Source organism: Dicentrarchus labrax, unplaced genomic scaffold, assembly GCF_905237075.1.
Source record: "Dicentrarchus labrax unplaced genomic scaffold, dlabrax2021, whole genome shotgun sequence".
Lineage (NCBI taxonomy): Eukaryota > Metazoa > Chordata > Actinopteri > Moronidae > Dicentrarchus > Dicentrarchus labrax.
Window position 1 is genome coordinate 1,893,495 of NW_026136723.1, and position 17,490 is coordinate 1,910,984.

Here is a 17,490-nt window from a genome sequence, read left to right on the forward strand (position 1 = left end):
GCTCCCTGTTAAATGTAGAATAGAATTTAAAATCTTCCTCCTCACCTATGAAGCTCTTCATGGTCAGGCCCCTTCATATCTTAAAGAGCTCATAGTACCCTATTACCCCTCTAGAACACTACGTTCTCTGAATGCTGGGCTACTTGTGGTTCCTATAGTCTCTAAAAGTAGAACAGGAGCCAGAGCCTTCAGTTACCAAGCTCCTCTCCTGTGGAACCAGCTTCCAGTTGTGGTTCGGGAGGCAGACACCCTCACCACATTCAAGAGTAGGCTTAAGACGTTCCTCTTTGATAAAGCTTATAGTTAGGGCTGGATCAGGTGAGTCCTGAACCATCCCTTAGTTATGCTGCTATAGGCCTAGACTATTGGGGGATTTCCCATGGTGCACTGAGCTCCTCTCTTCCTCTCTCTTTCTGCACTCATTCATGTTCCATTAATGCATGTTACTAACTCCACTTCTTCCCTGGAGTTCTTGTGCTTTCTCGTCTCGCAGGTTCTTATCGATCCTGGTGGAGCCTCCTGCCATGGTCCTGCTAGATTGCCATTGCCAATACTGTTGTTGCTGTGCACCTGTCTGTCTGTCTGTCTCTCTGTCTCTCTCTCTCTCTCTCTCTCTCTCTCTCTCTCTCTCTCTCTCTCTCTCTCTCTCTCTCTCTCTCTCTCTCTCTTTCTCTCACCCCAACTGGTCGTAGCAGACGACCACCCACCTAGAGCCAAAGCATCTGTCCTAGGTTCCTGCCTGGCAGTTTTTCCTTGCCCTTGTCGCCAAGTGCTTGCTCATGGTGGTACTGTTGGGTCTCTGTAAATAATGTTATAAAGAGTTCGGTCTAGACCTGCTCTATTTGAAAAGTGTCCTGAGATAACTTCTGTTATGAATTGGCGCTATACAAATAAAATTGAATTGAATTGAACTGACTTTTATCACATATTCTTCACAGGATATATTTGGATATTTACTGGATTAAAAGAACCACCTGTTCTTATGAATGAAAAGGGAAAAGGGGGAGCTGATCTGTCTGTAATTGTCTGTGTCCTCGCGCAAAGACAGTAGAAACAGGGAGTAATAGACGGAAGTCTTGTTACAAGCAATATCTATAACATCGAGATATAAAAACCAGTCTGTTGCCTTTCCTTTACCACTTTGCCTTGATTCAATTTATTTTTGCTCGATGCTCCAACAAGCTGCTGTTTCGGCGGCTTTGAGTTTTCAATGGCCTCTGTTGTGAAAGAGTATGTGGGGGAATTGTCTTGTGATTGTGTGTCTGTGTCATTGGGGCCATTGTCAGGATGTGATGAGCGCTCAGCCTCTTAGCCTCGTGATCATTATGTCATGGATATGCAAATTCTTTCTGAAACTAATCTGTCTGTGCAGTCATTTAGGTGCAATAAAGAGAAAATCACCCTTAAATCTTTATCTGATAATAAACTAAGATCAGCTCTGGATCGTAGAGAAAACGGATTACTATTCCTGCTTCTTTATACATTTGTAATGACATCATGAGTTAAATTTAGGAAATGGGAATACAAAATCAGTTTAAACCAATTAATTTAAATAAATGTTTGTATTTTTTTTGAAAAAAAAATTAACAATAATTAGCCATACTGGGTGATTTCAAGGAATATTCTATTTTCCGGTATTTCAGAGTTAACAAAACAGATATATTTTGGCAAGTTTCCAAATATCTCAGTACTTTTTATATAAAGCCACGGAGTGAAGCTAAAGAAAGCTCCCTTTTTTTGTTTTGTTCAGACTTTAATCTGTGATTATCTGTATAATTTTTTTCAGCTCCCTGTTTAAGCGTTATTATAATAAGGAAGCGTTCTCTCATGAGATTCACCAGTAACACAAAATGTATATCAGGAAGCCTGTTGTGCAGCATGATCATATACGTAGGAGGCTATTGTATGCTGTGGATTTTATATTGTAAATTCAGCTTTTAGAATAAATGTTGGACCAAAACACAGTATACAGTAACCCATATTCTTTGCCTCCTAAACCAACCATGAATCTTTATGCTCTCAACTTCAAGGTTCTGGAAGTTACCGGTGCCGTGCTGCGTTCAGTGTCTAAAGCTATTGAAAAATATTCCAGTACTAACTTAAGTACCAAGGCCAGAAGAAAGTGCCTGCTTTCACTCCTTGTTCCTCCGCTGTGATCCAGATCTGTGAAACAGAACAAGAAGGAGGTTATCAAAAATCAAATGTCCCTCCTCAGCACACTATGCTTAAAAATCCCACAGTGTAATGCGTCACCTTTGCACCTGAGGTCATACTGCTGTGTCTCAGTTCCATACTACTAACTTATTGTATACAATGTTCAGATCAGTTTAATCTCTCTGAATCCAGGACCATCATAGATATAGGTTCAGGAAGTGTTTTTTTTGCATAGCTTAGCACAACACACTAATAAGAACATACCTATGAATATTGTGTTCCATTTCTGCCAATAGATCCTCCTAAATGTTACACACTGGACTTTTAATGGGCCTCCAGGATATGAAACTAGACTGTGAGATTTGTGACTTACAAAGTTTCAGTTGTGTCAGAGCCTGAAATCAGTCTAAAAAAGTGACAATCCGTAACTGACTGCTAACCAGTGCAGGCTCGGTTTCTTTCACTACAGTTTATTTAGCCTGCATGTGAGTCTGAACTGAATCCAATCCAGTCACAGGCTGGTATCTAGAGTGTACTCACAGGCTGTCCGCCCCACCAGCGGTGGTTCAGTTTCTCTCTGGTGCGCAGGCTGAAGGTGGCATTAAACACCGGGTCATGCATGGTGTTCCCCACAATCCCATGGGACTCTGGGTAGAGACCCTGCAGAGAGAGCAATGCGGCCGCAGTTAATGAAAACCAGCCCTGCAGCAGCGTCACAACATCTACAGGCCGTAGGACCTTTTGAACATGGCTATTGGCAAACATTTGTATTGACTTAGCCCAACATAGGAGTACATATTAACAGCACTGCTCTACTGTCCCCTCTGGTGTTGCATGATAAAAAATATGAACCGGTCATTCAGACATTACCCAGGATCACTTACTGTGGCTAGTGTGTATAAATTTGGGAAGGTCTTTGATGGGTAGACTGGTCGCATGTAGGGTGCTGAAGTACCACATGCGCCTAAGAGGAAGCACATGTAAACTTTTCATTATTAAACTTCATAAAAACATATTTTAAGCACTACAATCAAGATCAAACCTGCAATTAGATGATACATTTATCTTCAGCTAAATTACAGGAGGAGCTTCACACAGTCACACAGATCAGGACTTCGCTACAACTGCATTTAGGAAACGGAACGTAAGAAAAAGTACAGAAGACATACGGAGTTTATGAATGTTGGGAATGACAGATTTGCCCTTCTTCAGGTAGGAGGCTCTGAACCCATCGACAGACAGCATGATGAGGGGAGGACGGATGAAGCTGAGCAAAAAAAAGAAAAATTCACCAGTGGCAATTGCATCATTTTAAAAGGACAGAATGAATATGGTAGGTGTTGATTAAATAAATCTTCATCCATCTTCTCTTAAATAAAATAAAAACAAAATGTGTCATATTACAGCGTCAGCACACACAGTGGCTCTTATGTTTCACTGTTGCTGAGTTTTTCAGCTTCAGACTCACCCTGCAGGGCATTCCGCACTCTTGATGTCCTCACAGTCTCCTTGCACCCATGAAGTCTCACCTCACATGGAAACAACAGCACAGAGTGATTGCCTACTTCTATGCACATTCACTCTCCATTTCTAATCATGTATATGTATATTGGTAAAAGTGTCAAACTTCTCTGATTTCAGCTTCTCAAATGTGAGAATATACTCTAACCTCTGTACATGTAATATCTTTGGAAACAGTGATCAATATTTTCACCATTTTCTGACGTTATGGACCAAGTGACTTATCGATTAATCGATTAAACTGATCGACAGATTAATTGATAATGAATAATATAATGAGAATAAGCATTAGTTGCAGCCGTACTCTCACAATAAGTACCTTTGCAGAGTGACTTATAGTTGGAGCAGCAGTCTCCCTTCTCCAGACAGTCCTCTGAGCAGTGGCAGGCGTGGTCGTCATTCCTCTCCTCCCCGCAGCGAGCCTGAGTGCACTCAAAACCTCCCGCTGAGATAGAGGAAGGAGGGAAGTTCATTAACATTAAACCCACCCAATGAGGCTGAAAAACATCGTGGACAAATGGCATTGACAACTTAAATCTCCTCCAGTCTGTTACGAATTATCCGGTTACAAGCAACGCAGACCTTGTAAAAGAAAACCCTCACAAGTAGCTCATGGTTGTAGAATTCATAAGCTACAATCATCATATTGTTTTGTTCTGGAAAATGTCCCAGCCTGGTTAGCTTAATGTTTTCAAGATGAAATTGTCTCTTTATCCGGCCAAGGCCTAAATTACTATCAGATGAAAATTAGCATTTTGGCTAACTCCCAGACTTTGTCAATGATGTAACAGCTAAGTGTTTATCATTGTGTAAGCTGAGCTTTCTGAGTACTGGAGCTACTGCAGTACTGCTGTGAACTATTATAATAGATAACTCTACTGCTACTGATATTAGTCAATCTGTGTGTGTACAAAATGTGCAAATAAACCGGAAAATAGTCGTCAATAAACACACTATTTACTTCCATCAATGGAAACTCAAACAGAAAAACAACATATGCACACACAGTGTATAACATACGGAGACTCTGGATCAGTCTGGTGATCTTCTGTCTATTCTTATTGTCAACAAATCTCATGACAAGATCAAAACTAACAGTGAATTCACAAACAAGTATTGTATCAAAGCCAAAGACTGCCACAGTTAGGATGGCAGCAGGATTTATTCATGTTGTACCGTAACTTTAGTGGATCATATTGGATATGGAATTCATTTGCAGCTGCTACAGTTCAAGATGAGACCAATGCCTTGTTTTTAGCCTAGCGATTGTTGATCAACTCCAATGGGTAGGTTTTAATGGCATTAACGTCGCTTCACCCTTCCCTTTCAAGAGAAACTATGTTGACTGCAAAAAGCATGAAACACCCCTATCTAGAGCTAATGTTTCTAATGTTTTTGTCCCTTCTGGGCTACTGTAGAAACATGGTGGTTCATCATGGCGACCTCCACAGAAGGCGACCCGCGGCGTCTGTGGATATAAAAGGCTCATTCTAAGGTAACAAGAACATAACGATTCTTATTGTCAGGTGACATCCCCTAATGAAAACAGAGCGAGCGAAGCCTGCGAGCTTGTTCAGGCTCGTCAACTCCAGCTGCGCTGATATTCACACATGACATGCCTCACTCCAAACTGGCGGTCTATTTAAACTGCACAATTTCCCAGCTCTCCCTCTGCTCTGTCAATGCCGCTGTTGCCCTGCATCCGTATTGCTGCTGCTGCTGCTCTGTAAGCTATTGCTGCCTGCTGCGCTGTAAGCCCCACCACCACCCCAGCATCCACCTGTAGGCTCCGACTGAGGGTTAAGGTATTTGCGCATCACTCCCCCAATATCTCTATGTAAACATATGAGGTCGGAGCCTAGACGCCAAAATCTAAATATGCTATACTGCTTTAATAAACATTTCAAACGTGAGTTGTCTGACTGAACTATGAATATCATATTCCATTTCTGCCAATAGATCCTCCTAAATGTTACACGCTGGACCTTTAAGAGGGGTGAGGAGTCAGCAGTTGGTATCAAACAGAGCAACCAATAAAGGAGGTTTTTCAAGGTTTTTACAGACATTTTGAATCAACAACCAGAAGAGGTCCATGAGCATACTGTCATAAATGATCACAAAATCTATGAGGCTGAATGGTTGTGTAAGATTATCTGCAGACAGACACGCAAACATGGACACACACACACACATACACAACTGCCAAACTCATAATCGAGATAATAACACCACCATTATCCTTGAGGATAGAAGTAAGTTGATTCAGTACCCACTGCAGGACATCCTTTAACATGAATACTGGGCTTCCATAGAAATGCTCATCCAACGTTTGGCAAATTTCTACAAAAACATCGATATATGCACTTTGTGTATAAAACCTAAATACACACTGTTCATATAAAAGGAATAAAAAAGAAAAACATTAGTCCATTATCCAGTGATTACTAAACTGCTGATATCAGCTTGAAAGAACTATGAGCACATACATGATGCTTCAATACAAATAAAATGGTTCTCAACTTTAAAATGTCCGTTAATGTCCTTCAAAATACAGACAATCATGGGAGAAAAGTACCAGTCAAAAAGCAAGTTACAAAATTCTCACACTGTTAGAAATCTGTTAAATCAGTACAAAAACTTCATCCCTTTTTTCTTGACCAAAGGCCTTTTTGATACCTGTTAAACTAACTAACAGGACAGAAATCACAGCGTCCTTGTCAGAATATTATGTGAAAGAAGTTAAAACAGGAGACGTGATGAAGTTGGACGACAGACTGACCTGTTTTCAGGCAGTGCTCATCGAAGTCAGTGCAGCAGCTGTAGTAGGTTTTACACAGATTGTCACACCTGCACCCTGGAGGTTTGGCCTCCTCCAGCTCAAAACACCTCCCCTTGCAGGAGCCCGCTGAGCTGATCCACTCTGAGACGACTGGAGAGGGGACAGGGCCACAGTTAGACGCCACTGCCGCAAATATATTATTATTTATCTGAAAAACTCTGATAAAAATCAATCCAATATTTTTCTTTCCTAAGATTCAAAGTTGCACCTTATTTGAAAGGAAATGTGTCAGCATCTTTAAAGAACCATACATTCATGCATGTACAGCACACAGATTACACATGCAGGTTAAAGGGCCTTAACTGCCAACACTACAAACAGTATGGTTTGATTGAAAAATCAAAGCACTCTGCAGGCAGCCTGTGGTGTCAGTTCACTTCAATACACAATGAGAGAGCCAGAAAGCCAAACAGTCTTTCTGTAATGTCAAGGTTTCAGTATCGTAGCATATGTGAGGACTGTTTTTGAAAGCTCATTGGTATCCGAGTTTTGAGAAATCGGCTGCCAAACAGTAATGTTTGTTAATGCATGATCCTTTTATTTCCACACCCATGTTTGCTTTGTGGTGGTTTCTGCATTGGATTTTACTCAGAATTTTATTTTTCATCAACATAACTCATTAATGTAGTGTTTTTCTGTAGCAAACTAGTAATTCTGGGATGTCAGAGGATCCATGAATGCACTGAAATGGTGCTTCCACGTATAGTGTCACATGATGAAAAATAATTGAATAAAACAACTACATGTCACTGTGATGGCTTTAATTCTCTGTAAATTAAAGCACTGTGAAATGCACTGAAACCAATGGCTGTGGAACACAATCTAAAATATAAAAGCGTGATCTGCAATAATGTTGAGTACAGCATGTAAACCACCAGCTTGGTGATTTAAAGAGTATATAATCAGCTTTATTTCACTACATGAGGAATTGTTTTGAATGTCAAAAAGCAGATCTTTCCATTTTGTCCTGAATCAAACATCTACAGCTGTTCTCACCTTTAGTGTGAGGTGGTGGGTTGTCTCCTCCATCTGAAGGTCTACTGGCTTGAAAAACATAAGCTCTGCTGACATCAGTACCCCACAGACAGAACACAACCACTACCTGCAGAAAACACATTACAAAAACATACATGATTATTTATTGACTCCGATAAAGGAAATCTCTGTCCACTGTCCACTCAAGGGTCCCAGGTCAAAGGTCAGGCATCTCTGGGACGAGTAGAGCCTCAATGTCTTTTTACTCAAGGACACTTCAAGGTGCAATAGGTAAGAATTGGTCAAATTCAAACTCTAAATAGAGGGAAGCATATCACCAGAGAAAACGATATCAGCTGCTAACTGTAGCTGCCGTAACTTAACTGTGCAGCTGGCGGTCCAAGTAGCTGTATATACTGTATGCTTTGGAACGAAGAGAGGAGGACGTTTTCTGGCCCAGGGCGAGAGGGATGCTAGCCGTGACTGATGCTGGACCGGCCAGCGGGCAACGGAACAGGGCAGCCCCAAATACAGCCTCTGAGACCAACGGAGGCCAGTTTGATGACAGGGAATACAGTACCGAGGTAATTTACAGCGGTTCTAACCAGGACTCTGACTCTCTGTCTCTGGGGACAACAAAGACATGGTGGAGACCAAATTGAGACCAAACCAGAGCTTGTGATTGTTGGAATTGTGGTGAGACTAACTAAGCAAGTTGTGGCCAGTTTTATTTTGTTTCTGTTGAGTTTGAATGAAAAATGTTTTATGATGAGTTAACAAGTGAATTAAGCTAGTCTTCAGAAGGTGTAGGGTTGTATTCTTCTCTCTAATGAGAAAAATAGCTGTAATACTATTTCCTTATTTCCGTTTCTTTTGTTTATTTATAGACTAAACAAGCTGAGAGAGCGTAACGAGCTATACTGAGCATCAGACTATCGCTTCTTGAGGTACAAGGTGGTATTATGAGAAAGGACAGGCCGAAGGAAGCTGGTTAGCATGCTAACTTTAGTAGATATCTCTGCAACACAATATATAGACGTCTTTGACACAACGACAAAACAAAAATTCTGACATATTACACCTTTAATGAGGATACTGATTAAAATAAGGTCTGGAAAGGGGGTCTCTATGCTACCTTGTTGCCCTAACAAGGAGTTTGTTTTCTTCACCTCTGAGACACATTCTCACCAAAGGGGTCAGAGGTCAACGGGCAGCCAGGAATGGCAATGCTAAAAAAGTGAAGTGTGTCCTTCTATAGCTCAGAGAGAAGAGCCTGGCACTACAGATAAAGGTTCAGTTCCCATCAAAGCTACACAATGTGCTGTACGCACGGAGCTGAAGATGTTCAGTGTGCCTCTACAGAGCCAGACCAGGGCTGCTTCACTGTGATATATACATGAATACAAACATCAGAGAGATTCCTTTCACTTCACACAGGTATCAGAATGTATTGGCTCACGATATCAGAAGAGAACTTTCTTGACGTTAAAGAAATAAGGAGGGAAAGAAATTGAGAGATAATACAATTTTAATTCACAAACTTACAAATTTAAGGATGTAAACGAATAGAAAAGACAGACGTTCCCCAACAGCCTCCTGCAGGTGCTCCTACACTGTTGAACTCAGTGTAGTTGTCACAGGTTAACTTTTCTTGGGCTGCAGCAGATGATTATTTGAAGTATCTGTCGATTTATTTTTCAGTGAATCCTTCTGTAAAATGTCCAGTGAGAAATCCAAGGTTTGGATGTCCGATCAACAGCTCAAAGCCCAAAGAGAAAAGCAACAAATCCTCATATTTGAGAAGCTGAAAATATTTGACATTTCAACTTTAAATGATTGATCCATTGGCATAATAGTTGCCAATTAAGTTTCTTTCCAACTGCTTATCAATTAATAGTCTAATTGTTGCAGTCATAACATTCAATAGCATCTGGTGTTGCCTGTTTCTCTGGTAGTTGCCCAACGGACATCACTTACTTGAGTAGCAGTTTGAGTGAAAGCAACAACCAACAAAAAAGTTTCCAGGGGTTCAACCCAGAGAAAGTTACAACTCAGGTGTTTGCTGTTCACTTAATAAAACCTCCTGGAAACAAGGACCATGGAGTGGCCCCAGGAACCAGTGAGAGAACCAGAACCGCTGAAAGAAACTGATTCATCTGTATTCATATGCCAAAGCAATAGGGTTGCAACAGTATTAGGGTTACTGTCTCAGAAAATATTGTGATAGTACAGAATTATTATTATCATCAGTTACAATGAACCCTTAAAGGAATGAAAACAGAAGGATTTTTTGGTAGCTAAAGTTGTGACTGTCAATTTTCATACTAAGGTAGGCCTATAACATGGTATCTTTATACGGCTGCAACCCATAGTCCCAAGATTAATAACTGGATACAAATCAAACAATATGGTCACGACTCAGTCTATATTAGACCTGTGACATAGGATTTTACTTTGTTTTAAAGGCACACAGGTCAAAAAGGTTGGGAACCAGCCCTCTAAACATTTCAGCTTGAACTTTACAACTGATTCAGAAAGACTGGGTGTTCTTTAATTGTCACTGCATGAAGCTACAGTATATCATAATCCTAATACCATATTTGAAGATATGAAAGATAGAGATGAAACAATACTTTCAAGTGTGGCACTAAAATCTTCCCAACACTGGCAGAATGATATTATGTATTAATAGAGATTGTCCATTCTAACTATTATTATTATTTAGTAAATTAACCAAATTTATTACAAATGAAGCCTTCTCAGGTGTCTTCCAAATCATTCTAGTTATTCACAATGATGATGATGATGATGCCAAATCCATGCCCATCGTGTAACCATTAACCCTCAGCTCTTGCCTACCTTTACCTCCCCCAGGTAAACAAATGTGTGTGTCACTGTTGATAATGAGCTGTTCAGACCATCATCATCATCATCATCATCAATCATCATCATCATCATCCTCATCATCACGCATCTCGTCCCAGAGTCAGTCGGAGCAAAAGAACAGCTGCTCTATAATTCAAATACTCAGACTTATGTAATTTCCTCTCTCTTAAGGTTAAGGCTGCAAATGTCAGAGCTTGCATTAATGTGAGGCAAAGTGCAGTTCTCTCACTCACAGGTCGATACATCAGTCCTGCAAGAGAAGGGGGAGCTGGGAGCAGGGGGGAGCTGGGAAACACTTCAGCCGTCCAAATGAAAGCTTAAACAAATCGACATGGGGATCAAACAGCAAAACTGTCACAGTCTTACCGTACCAAATTGCCCAGTAGCATGTTCCAAACAGTGAATCCACTTTTGGCATTCCCCCTAAGAAAAACCGAAAGCGCAGAAATTGTGTCCAACGTCCGGTAGAAGCTCCTCTGTGCGCCTCCGCAGATCGATGGAGCAGAGCGCAGGGGTCCAACTCTCTCCCTCTCTCTCCCTCTCTCTCTCTCTCTCTCTCTCTCTCTCTTTCTCTCTCTCTCTCTCTCTCCGGTTGTTTGCCTTTGCTTTGCCTCTGCCTCTCTCGGTCTTGGGCCAATAAGCATGAAGTAATGGTGACAGCTGCGCTCTGGTACAAGAGTGCGTCAGGTCGGGGTGACGCTCCGGAGTCCAACACAGCACTGAACGGATCACCCAGAGAGAGAGGGTGAGAGAGAGAGGGAGAGAGAGGCACTCAGAGGGAGCAGAGGGGTTGTATAATGTCCAATGTTCAGTCTGTCTTAAAGGAATATGGAGGCTTTTACTTGCCCTTTGGGAAACTTAGTGACAAGAGACCAAAGCCATCCATGTGTCCCTGGTTGGTGTGTGGGTTCATGCTGGAACTGTGGGCTGCATGGAGTGATAAGCTACTACTAATATGAACCTTAAAGACTGATCTCTGAGTATTAAAATGTTTGCAGGGATTTGTCTACGGAGGCAGTTTAAAGTCAAAATACAAAGTAGAACTTCCACACATGAATCTGCACACACACATATTTAATGCTGACCAAAGACGGCAGAACATTTCATAACAAAACTGTTTTGAATTTTTCCAGGAAAAGTTGCAGCATACTGTGAATCAAACTGCTGGCACACCACGTCCAGCTCGAAGAACTATAAGCTGACTGATCAAATGAGTTTCCTAACGTCTTACGGTAAAGTGGCAGCAACACAGCGACACAAGCTGACATTGCAGAAAGACAAAGAAAACAAAGTAACCCATTATTGCACCACTGAGAGTCTGCATGGATGTGTTGTTTGCTTCAGTCTCTGATTTGTGGTTGGAATTGTTGGTCTCAACCGCTCCAGCAATATATGTTTTTGGATATTGGTATAATTAAAAGGAACGGGCAGTGACATCGGTCAATCAGTGTCACTCACTGTCTCTGCCCCCACTCTGTCTCTCATTTGCACTCGGTCGAGTCTTGGACTCAAACCTCTTTGGACTCGGCCTCAACTAGTCCTGGTCTTGGACTTGTCTTGTAGTCAACAAAGGTGGTTAGATTACATAATTACATATTACAAATTACAATGACAACAAATCTTTGAACTTAATGCAAATAGTTTGTAGCACACCATAGTTAGCTTTTATGAAACCATCTTAATTCTACTGTAGTTTAAGATTTAGGTTGCATGGATTATAATCAAATACATTTTTAACAGATTCAATGTTTTGTTCATATGTTGTTGTCGAGTTGTCATATACACTTTGATGTACACATAATAAGAGTGTATGATAAGTACTATATCAAGTTAAATATATTATAATCATGCACTTTCAGATGTGCAGTTTCTCCACTTATCTGCTCTCCATGTTTACTATAGGCTAATCTACACAACAACAGCAGTCGGCTCAAGGCTATCACAACCAGTGTGTGTGCAAACCACGTAACTCGTCCTGTCCTGTGTGTCCCATCTTAGATAATGATAATGATCAGTGTTTGGGTTTGTATTCAGCAGGAACCCCAGAGCACAGATGGGACCACCTTCACCTTACAGCTGTGGAATGGAGGGAATTTATTCATTACTTTCTTTACTTTGAACTTACTATCAAATGTGTCACCTCACACCCCGGCCTTTATAACCTACTGAAGCACTGCAAGTGTGTTATGTATTTTTGCAATTTGGAAACAATTTGATTTGAATTTGACAATGAGGCTTGGGGTAGGCCTTATATCTGGCAAGAATCAGACAAAAGAAACGCACACTGTACTAATCACTCCCAGCAATTTCAACATTTCTTCTTACAGAGATTTTTCTCAGACCTGGTTGAAAGTAAAGCTGGACGTAACTTTACACCAACAATCATCATCTTTTCAATATGAAATCTGCAATGGATCTGGTCGTACAAGGCCTTAAGGTATCCTCATGTGGACGTCCAAACTTTGTTGTAAGCTGAGTAAACCAGTCAGGACAGACACTGCTGTGTTAACTGTGTGTTTACTGTGTGTTTACTATGGCCCACAATAGAGACAGGAAGTTAAGAGACAAAAACAGAAGAAGAAATGGTTAAGTTGCAAAAGGTAAGCAGGGCTCCAGATTACTCGATGCACCCCGTTACTTCTATGAGGTGATATAAAACCTGTAAGATACCTGAAGCCTGCGGTGAGCTAACAGTGAGCTGGGCTGTGAGAGAGACATGTGAACATCTCATTGTTTTCCTCTGTAAACAATGAGACAAAGGCCCCACGCTGTGAGGAGAGCTCTCCTGTTGAAAGTTGTCTCTGCACTCCTGCTCTGCAGCAGATAAGTGCCTCCGCCAGAGCTCTCTGCGAGACAGGTATCGGCCTTCGTTTTATGTTTGTCTGCTCTGTGATTTCGGGTGAATAGCACAGAAAGCCACAGCATTACGCTTCTTTTCACAGAGCTGCTATCAAAACACATCAGGGCTTTTGAAAGGCTCTGCTGTCACTGCCTGCACTCTGCCGGGAACATTTTGTTCGGGGGGGCAAATCTCTCAGCTTTGAAAGAGATCTGTACATCCACCGCCTCCAGGGAAACATCCTCATCTTACAAAGACCACACACACACATTCACGTATGCATGGGCACTCACACATACAGAGGAAGGGCTGCATGCAGAGTGCACACACACAAAGATACTCACACACATGAACACAAAATACAAAACATTTTGAGAGATCTGAAACGATGAAGCGTCGCTCACAGTTGTCCCTGAGGCCTGCTGAGCTCTGTGTGCTTGTGTTTGTGTGTCTTGATAGAGTAGGACGAACAGTGAACACACAGACACACACTCTGCCCCTGGCACAGATTACCTTCTATAAGCCACAAAACAATGTGATTGGCCGGTTTGTCCCCCAGCACCTGAGGCCACGCTTAGTTGACTGATCCTGGCAGGAAGTCAGCTGCAGCTAGAGTTTCAGTGCACCTGGTCTCCGCATCCATGTGGGTCAAACTGTCAGCAGGATGCGGACAGGTACGGTCCAGCGGGCATTCAACCACATCCACAAGCTTTAACAAAAAGGTCTGAACATCTGTCACATCTGTCTGAGTTTTATTTCAGCGTCAGCTCAAGTGTTTTTTCTCTTCATTGTATTTCTGTTCATCATTTTATAATGATTTGTAAAAATGTTATAAAGGTGTTGAAACTGGTATCTTGTGTATATACTGTATCATACAGTATGACGGAGTACCACAGAGTCCATCTCACTTTTCCTTTCATCAGCTTTTAAAACGTTTCCTTTGATTTTAGTATTATAAGTAGACATGGTGGGATCAGGTCCCTCTCACTTCCATCAATACACAAAGCGTTTAATGTCAGCTTTGGAGAAGTGCTTTTAATCATGGAGCTTTTGATGTTTTCTGATACCATCCTGGATCAAAGACATTGCAAAGATTGAAGCTTCAGTGCCTGAGGACAAGCTTACGCAGACATTAAGCTTCTCTCCTCTGCCTGGGGAAGGCCTCACTCCCCTCCAGACCAGACTGACATCACAGCAGCTCAGGTCTTTGGCCGAGTGAAAGTCGGGAAAATTAGACTTTAGAAGTCTTGTAGCAACCATCCGATTGGCTCTTCCCTAGTGTAGTTTTATTGGTTTGAAGTATAACCTTTGCCCAATGTGTCTGCATGTTTTTTACCAAATTCTGCAATAGTACTTAGGTTGTGTTTTGCACACAAACAAATCTGAACAAACACTGATTTATTGAGTTGAATGTGGCGACTCATTAGTGTCATTGCCGAAATCACCAACGGTTTATTTCATTCCCTAGAAAGTGAAAGTCCCACTGTCAGCTCATCATACAGTCTGTTACTTCCTGGTTAAACACTGAAAGATGGCAAAAAGCAGAAACAGCCATGGTGCAATAACAGATTGGGGGATGCTGAGCTATTAACTTTAGGAACAGTGCTTACATTTGCACAGTTTTATACTGAAAACAGAATGAACTTACTTAGAATCTGTGACTAACGTTGAAGACAGTCAGAAAAAAAGTAATATTATGGTGTTTTTATAATGCTAATGTAACACCACAATCTCTGACCAAATGATGTTTTTGTATTTATACTGCGACCACTCAATGCACTTTAAAACACTTCACGTTCCATTCACACGCTGCTGATAACAATCTGATACTGTGCTCACCCCTAAACTCACACATCGAGAGCGCGGCCATCAAGAGCAGTTTAGGGTTCAGGATCTTGACCAAGGACACTTTGACTAGACTGGGGGAGCCAAGAATTGAACCAGCAACCCTCTGATAACCAGATGAGCCACTCTACCACCTCTTTGGCCCCATAAAATCTACCAAGACTGATGAGGCCCAGATGGATGGATCCTACAATCTCATGATCATAAGAAACACATCCTGTGATAGATAACATACAGCAAGCTAAAGCCCCTCAGGAAGGTCGACCAATCATTGTAGTTTACTGTCGTTTATGCATCTCAATTTTTCGAAAAGCTGCTGTCAAATCAGGTTTTGTAACATTGAGGAGGATCTGTTGGCAGAAATGGAAGATAATATTCATAGCTACTCTGTCATTGGTGTATAATCACCTGTGTTTTGTTATCTCAGAATGAACCACTTTTATCTACAGAGGGAGCGGGTCCTCTTCTAGGCCACCATGCTGAGAAGGCCATTGTGAGTTTCACAGCAATTGCAGCACTATATGCCACTAAAAACACACCACTGACATTGTATCTCCTTATAAAGTTGTTTTGGTTAACATGTTAACAAGCATTTCCCTTTTTACAAATACAGTAGACACAGAGCAACCATCATGTTTCTGATGAATGAATGTTATTATTCACTCTTCTTTTAGCTCCTTGCATACGTTGCTTCACCAGTAGACTGTTTCCATCAGAATCTCTGATAAATGTATGATTCTGCAGTGAGATGTGCCTTTAATGACACTGATTGTTGGACTGGATATACACTCCTGCAGAGAGTTTGAAGTTCAGAGTAGGATAGCACTCAAATACATTAACTCTGCTGACATTTGTGCATCGTAATTCAGGAACAGTAATGTACTTTGGACAAAGTTAATATTTGCCTCACTATGCTCAAACACACACCCACACTCATACACACACAATGACTCACATACACACACACACACACACACACACACACACACACACACATACACACGAACAAACTGTTCCAATGTTCATGTCTCAATTAACATAAATGTCCCATAGCACCCACACAGTGCAGCATTTGTGCACATAATGAGCACTTCCAGAAGGTTTGGTTTTCAATATGAGATCATTTGTCATCATTCTTTTTGTGTTTTTGGCACAATTTGACACTTTTGGGTGACACACTTTGGATACATGGGCAATTGTATTATTTTGATTATTACATATATTCATAATCTCTTCTTTTATTTTTTTCCCCTATATATTTTATAACTAGTCTTTTAGTACAGCCTCAACAGTAAGCCACCCTACATTTCACTGCACATGTTGAATGAGCATGTGACGGAAAAAAACAAAAGAATCTTTAAATCTTGGATGTTCAAACTTTCAAACGTTTGCAGATTTCTTTCCAGTTTCCCAAAGAACATTTACTACAGGCAGATATTTGACCTTATTTTTTAGAAACCAGAGAGAAAGGTGGATCAGGAAAGGTAAGGCAGCTTTATTTATAAAGCACATTTCAAACCCAGTGTTTTACCTAGGCAAAGAAAAGCAGAGCTTGGGAATCTTTACAGCTCTGGAATCAAGCTGAGCAGTAATTTTCATTCTTTCCTCCTTTTTCCCAAATACAATGATTCCTGTCAGCTCACTGGTCACTTGGTGAGAGAGCTGAGTAAAACTAAAGACATCCCTCATGTTTTAAACTGTCTTCAAGCAGGGGCTGAGGTGGCTCTCCTTCAAGGATTCTGGCATGTTGTGTTAAGTCTTGCTCTTATCTTGATTCCTCTTGTCTCTTGTGTTTAGCAGAGGGAACAGATGGGTGACACAGGAAGTAAAATAGGTTGCAGATTAAAAGTTTTAGAGAGGGTAGGCTACATTTAGGTGACCTTGACATTAACATATGTCCCTGTGAAGCAGTATCTCATGGCGTCCAATTGAATCTATAAACCCAACAAGATTTAAGAACTTGTTAGATAAACCCTTTATTGCTAATTATATTTCTGTATGTCCAGTTTACATGTGTTAGGGTGACCTCAAAGTCTCAAAGTACAGTTGTTTTGTTCTGTCTGTTCAGAAAATGTACATATATATGTATATTTTTACTTTTCTTGGGTACAAACAAGCTGTTTAACTGCCTTAACACCAGCGCTCCCTGTTGGTAACCACAGGTATAATTAAACTTTACAAATGGCAAAAATACAGTACAATTATATATAACCAGTGATATTATTTATTTACTATTAATTATTATTAATTTTATTCTCATTCCAGCAATTACTTTTCTTTTTGATGTCTGTTACAGATATTGGGATATAAATATTTTACTGGGTGGTATCTTCAGATGTTAATCACGCATTTTCTTCAGGAAATGAAAATATTCTAGTTTTTCTTATGACTTTGTTTTATTAGAATTCTCATACCCTCTTTTCCTTCTATA

General features: G+C 40.8%; 1 protein-coding gene and 1 long non-coding RNA gene across 2 annotated transcripts in view; one reads left to right on the forward strand and one right to left on the reverse strand.

Moving 5' to 3' along the window:
- LOC127357594 (ectonucleotide pyrophosphatase/phosphodiesterase family member 2) overlaps positions 1-10,938 on the reverse strand; it is a 39,988-nt gene extending 29,050 nt beyond the window's left edge. Inside the window, exons 1-9 of the mRNA XM_051389888.1 lie at positions 10,747-10,938; positions 7,511-7,616; positions 6,455-6,604; positions 3,995-4,120; positions 3,623-3,683; positions 3,324-3,421; positions 3,039-3,118; positions 2,695-2,814; positions 2,108-2,163 (exon numbers count right to left, since the gene is read on the reverse strand). Of these exons, the coding sequence (XP_051245848.1) occupies positions 2,108-2,163; positions 2,695-2,814; positions 3,039-3,118; positions 3,324-3,421; positions 3,623-3,683; positions 3,995-4,120; positions 6,455-6,604; positions 7,511-7,616; positions 10,747-10,764 (815 nt within the window). The 5' untranslated portion in view covers positions 10,765-10,938. The remainder of the gene's footprint in view (positions 1-2,107; positions 2,164-2,694; positions 2,815-3,038; positions 3,119-3,323; positions 3,422-3,622; positions 3,684-3,994; positions 4,121-6,454; positions 6,605-7,510; positions 7,617-10,746) is intronic.
- Positions 3,402-5,588, forward strand: LOC127357596 (uncharacterized). The gene is made up of 2 exons (XR_007882283.1): positions 3,402-3,487; positions 5,094-5,588. It is a non-coding gene; the product is annotated as an uncharacterized LOC127357596 (long non-coding RNA).
- Positions 10,939-17,490: the final 6,552 nt, after the last annotated feature.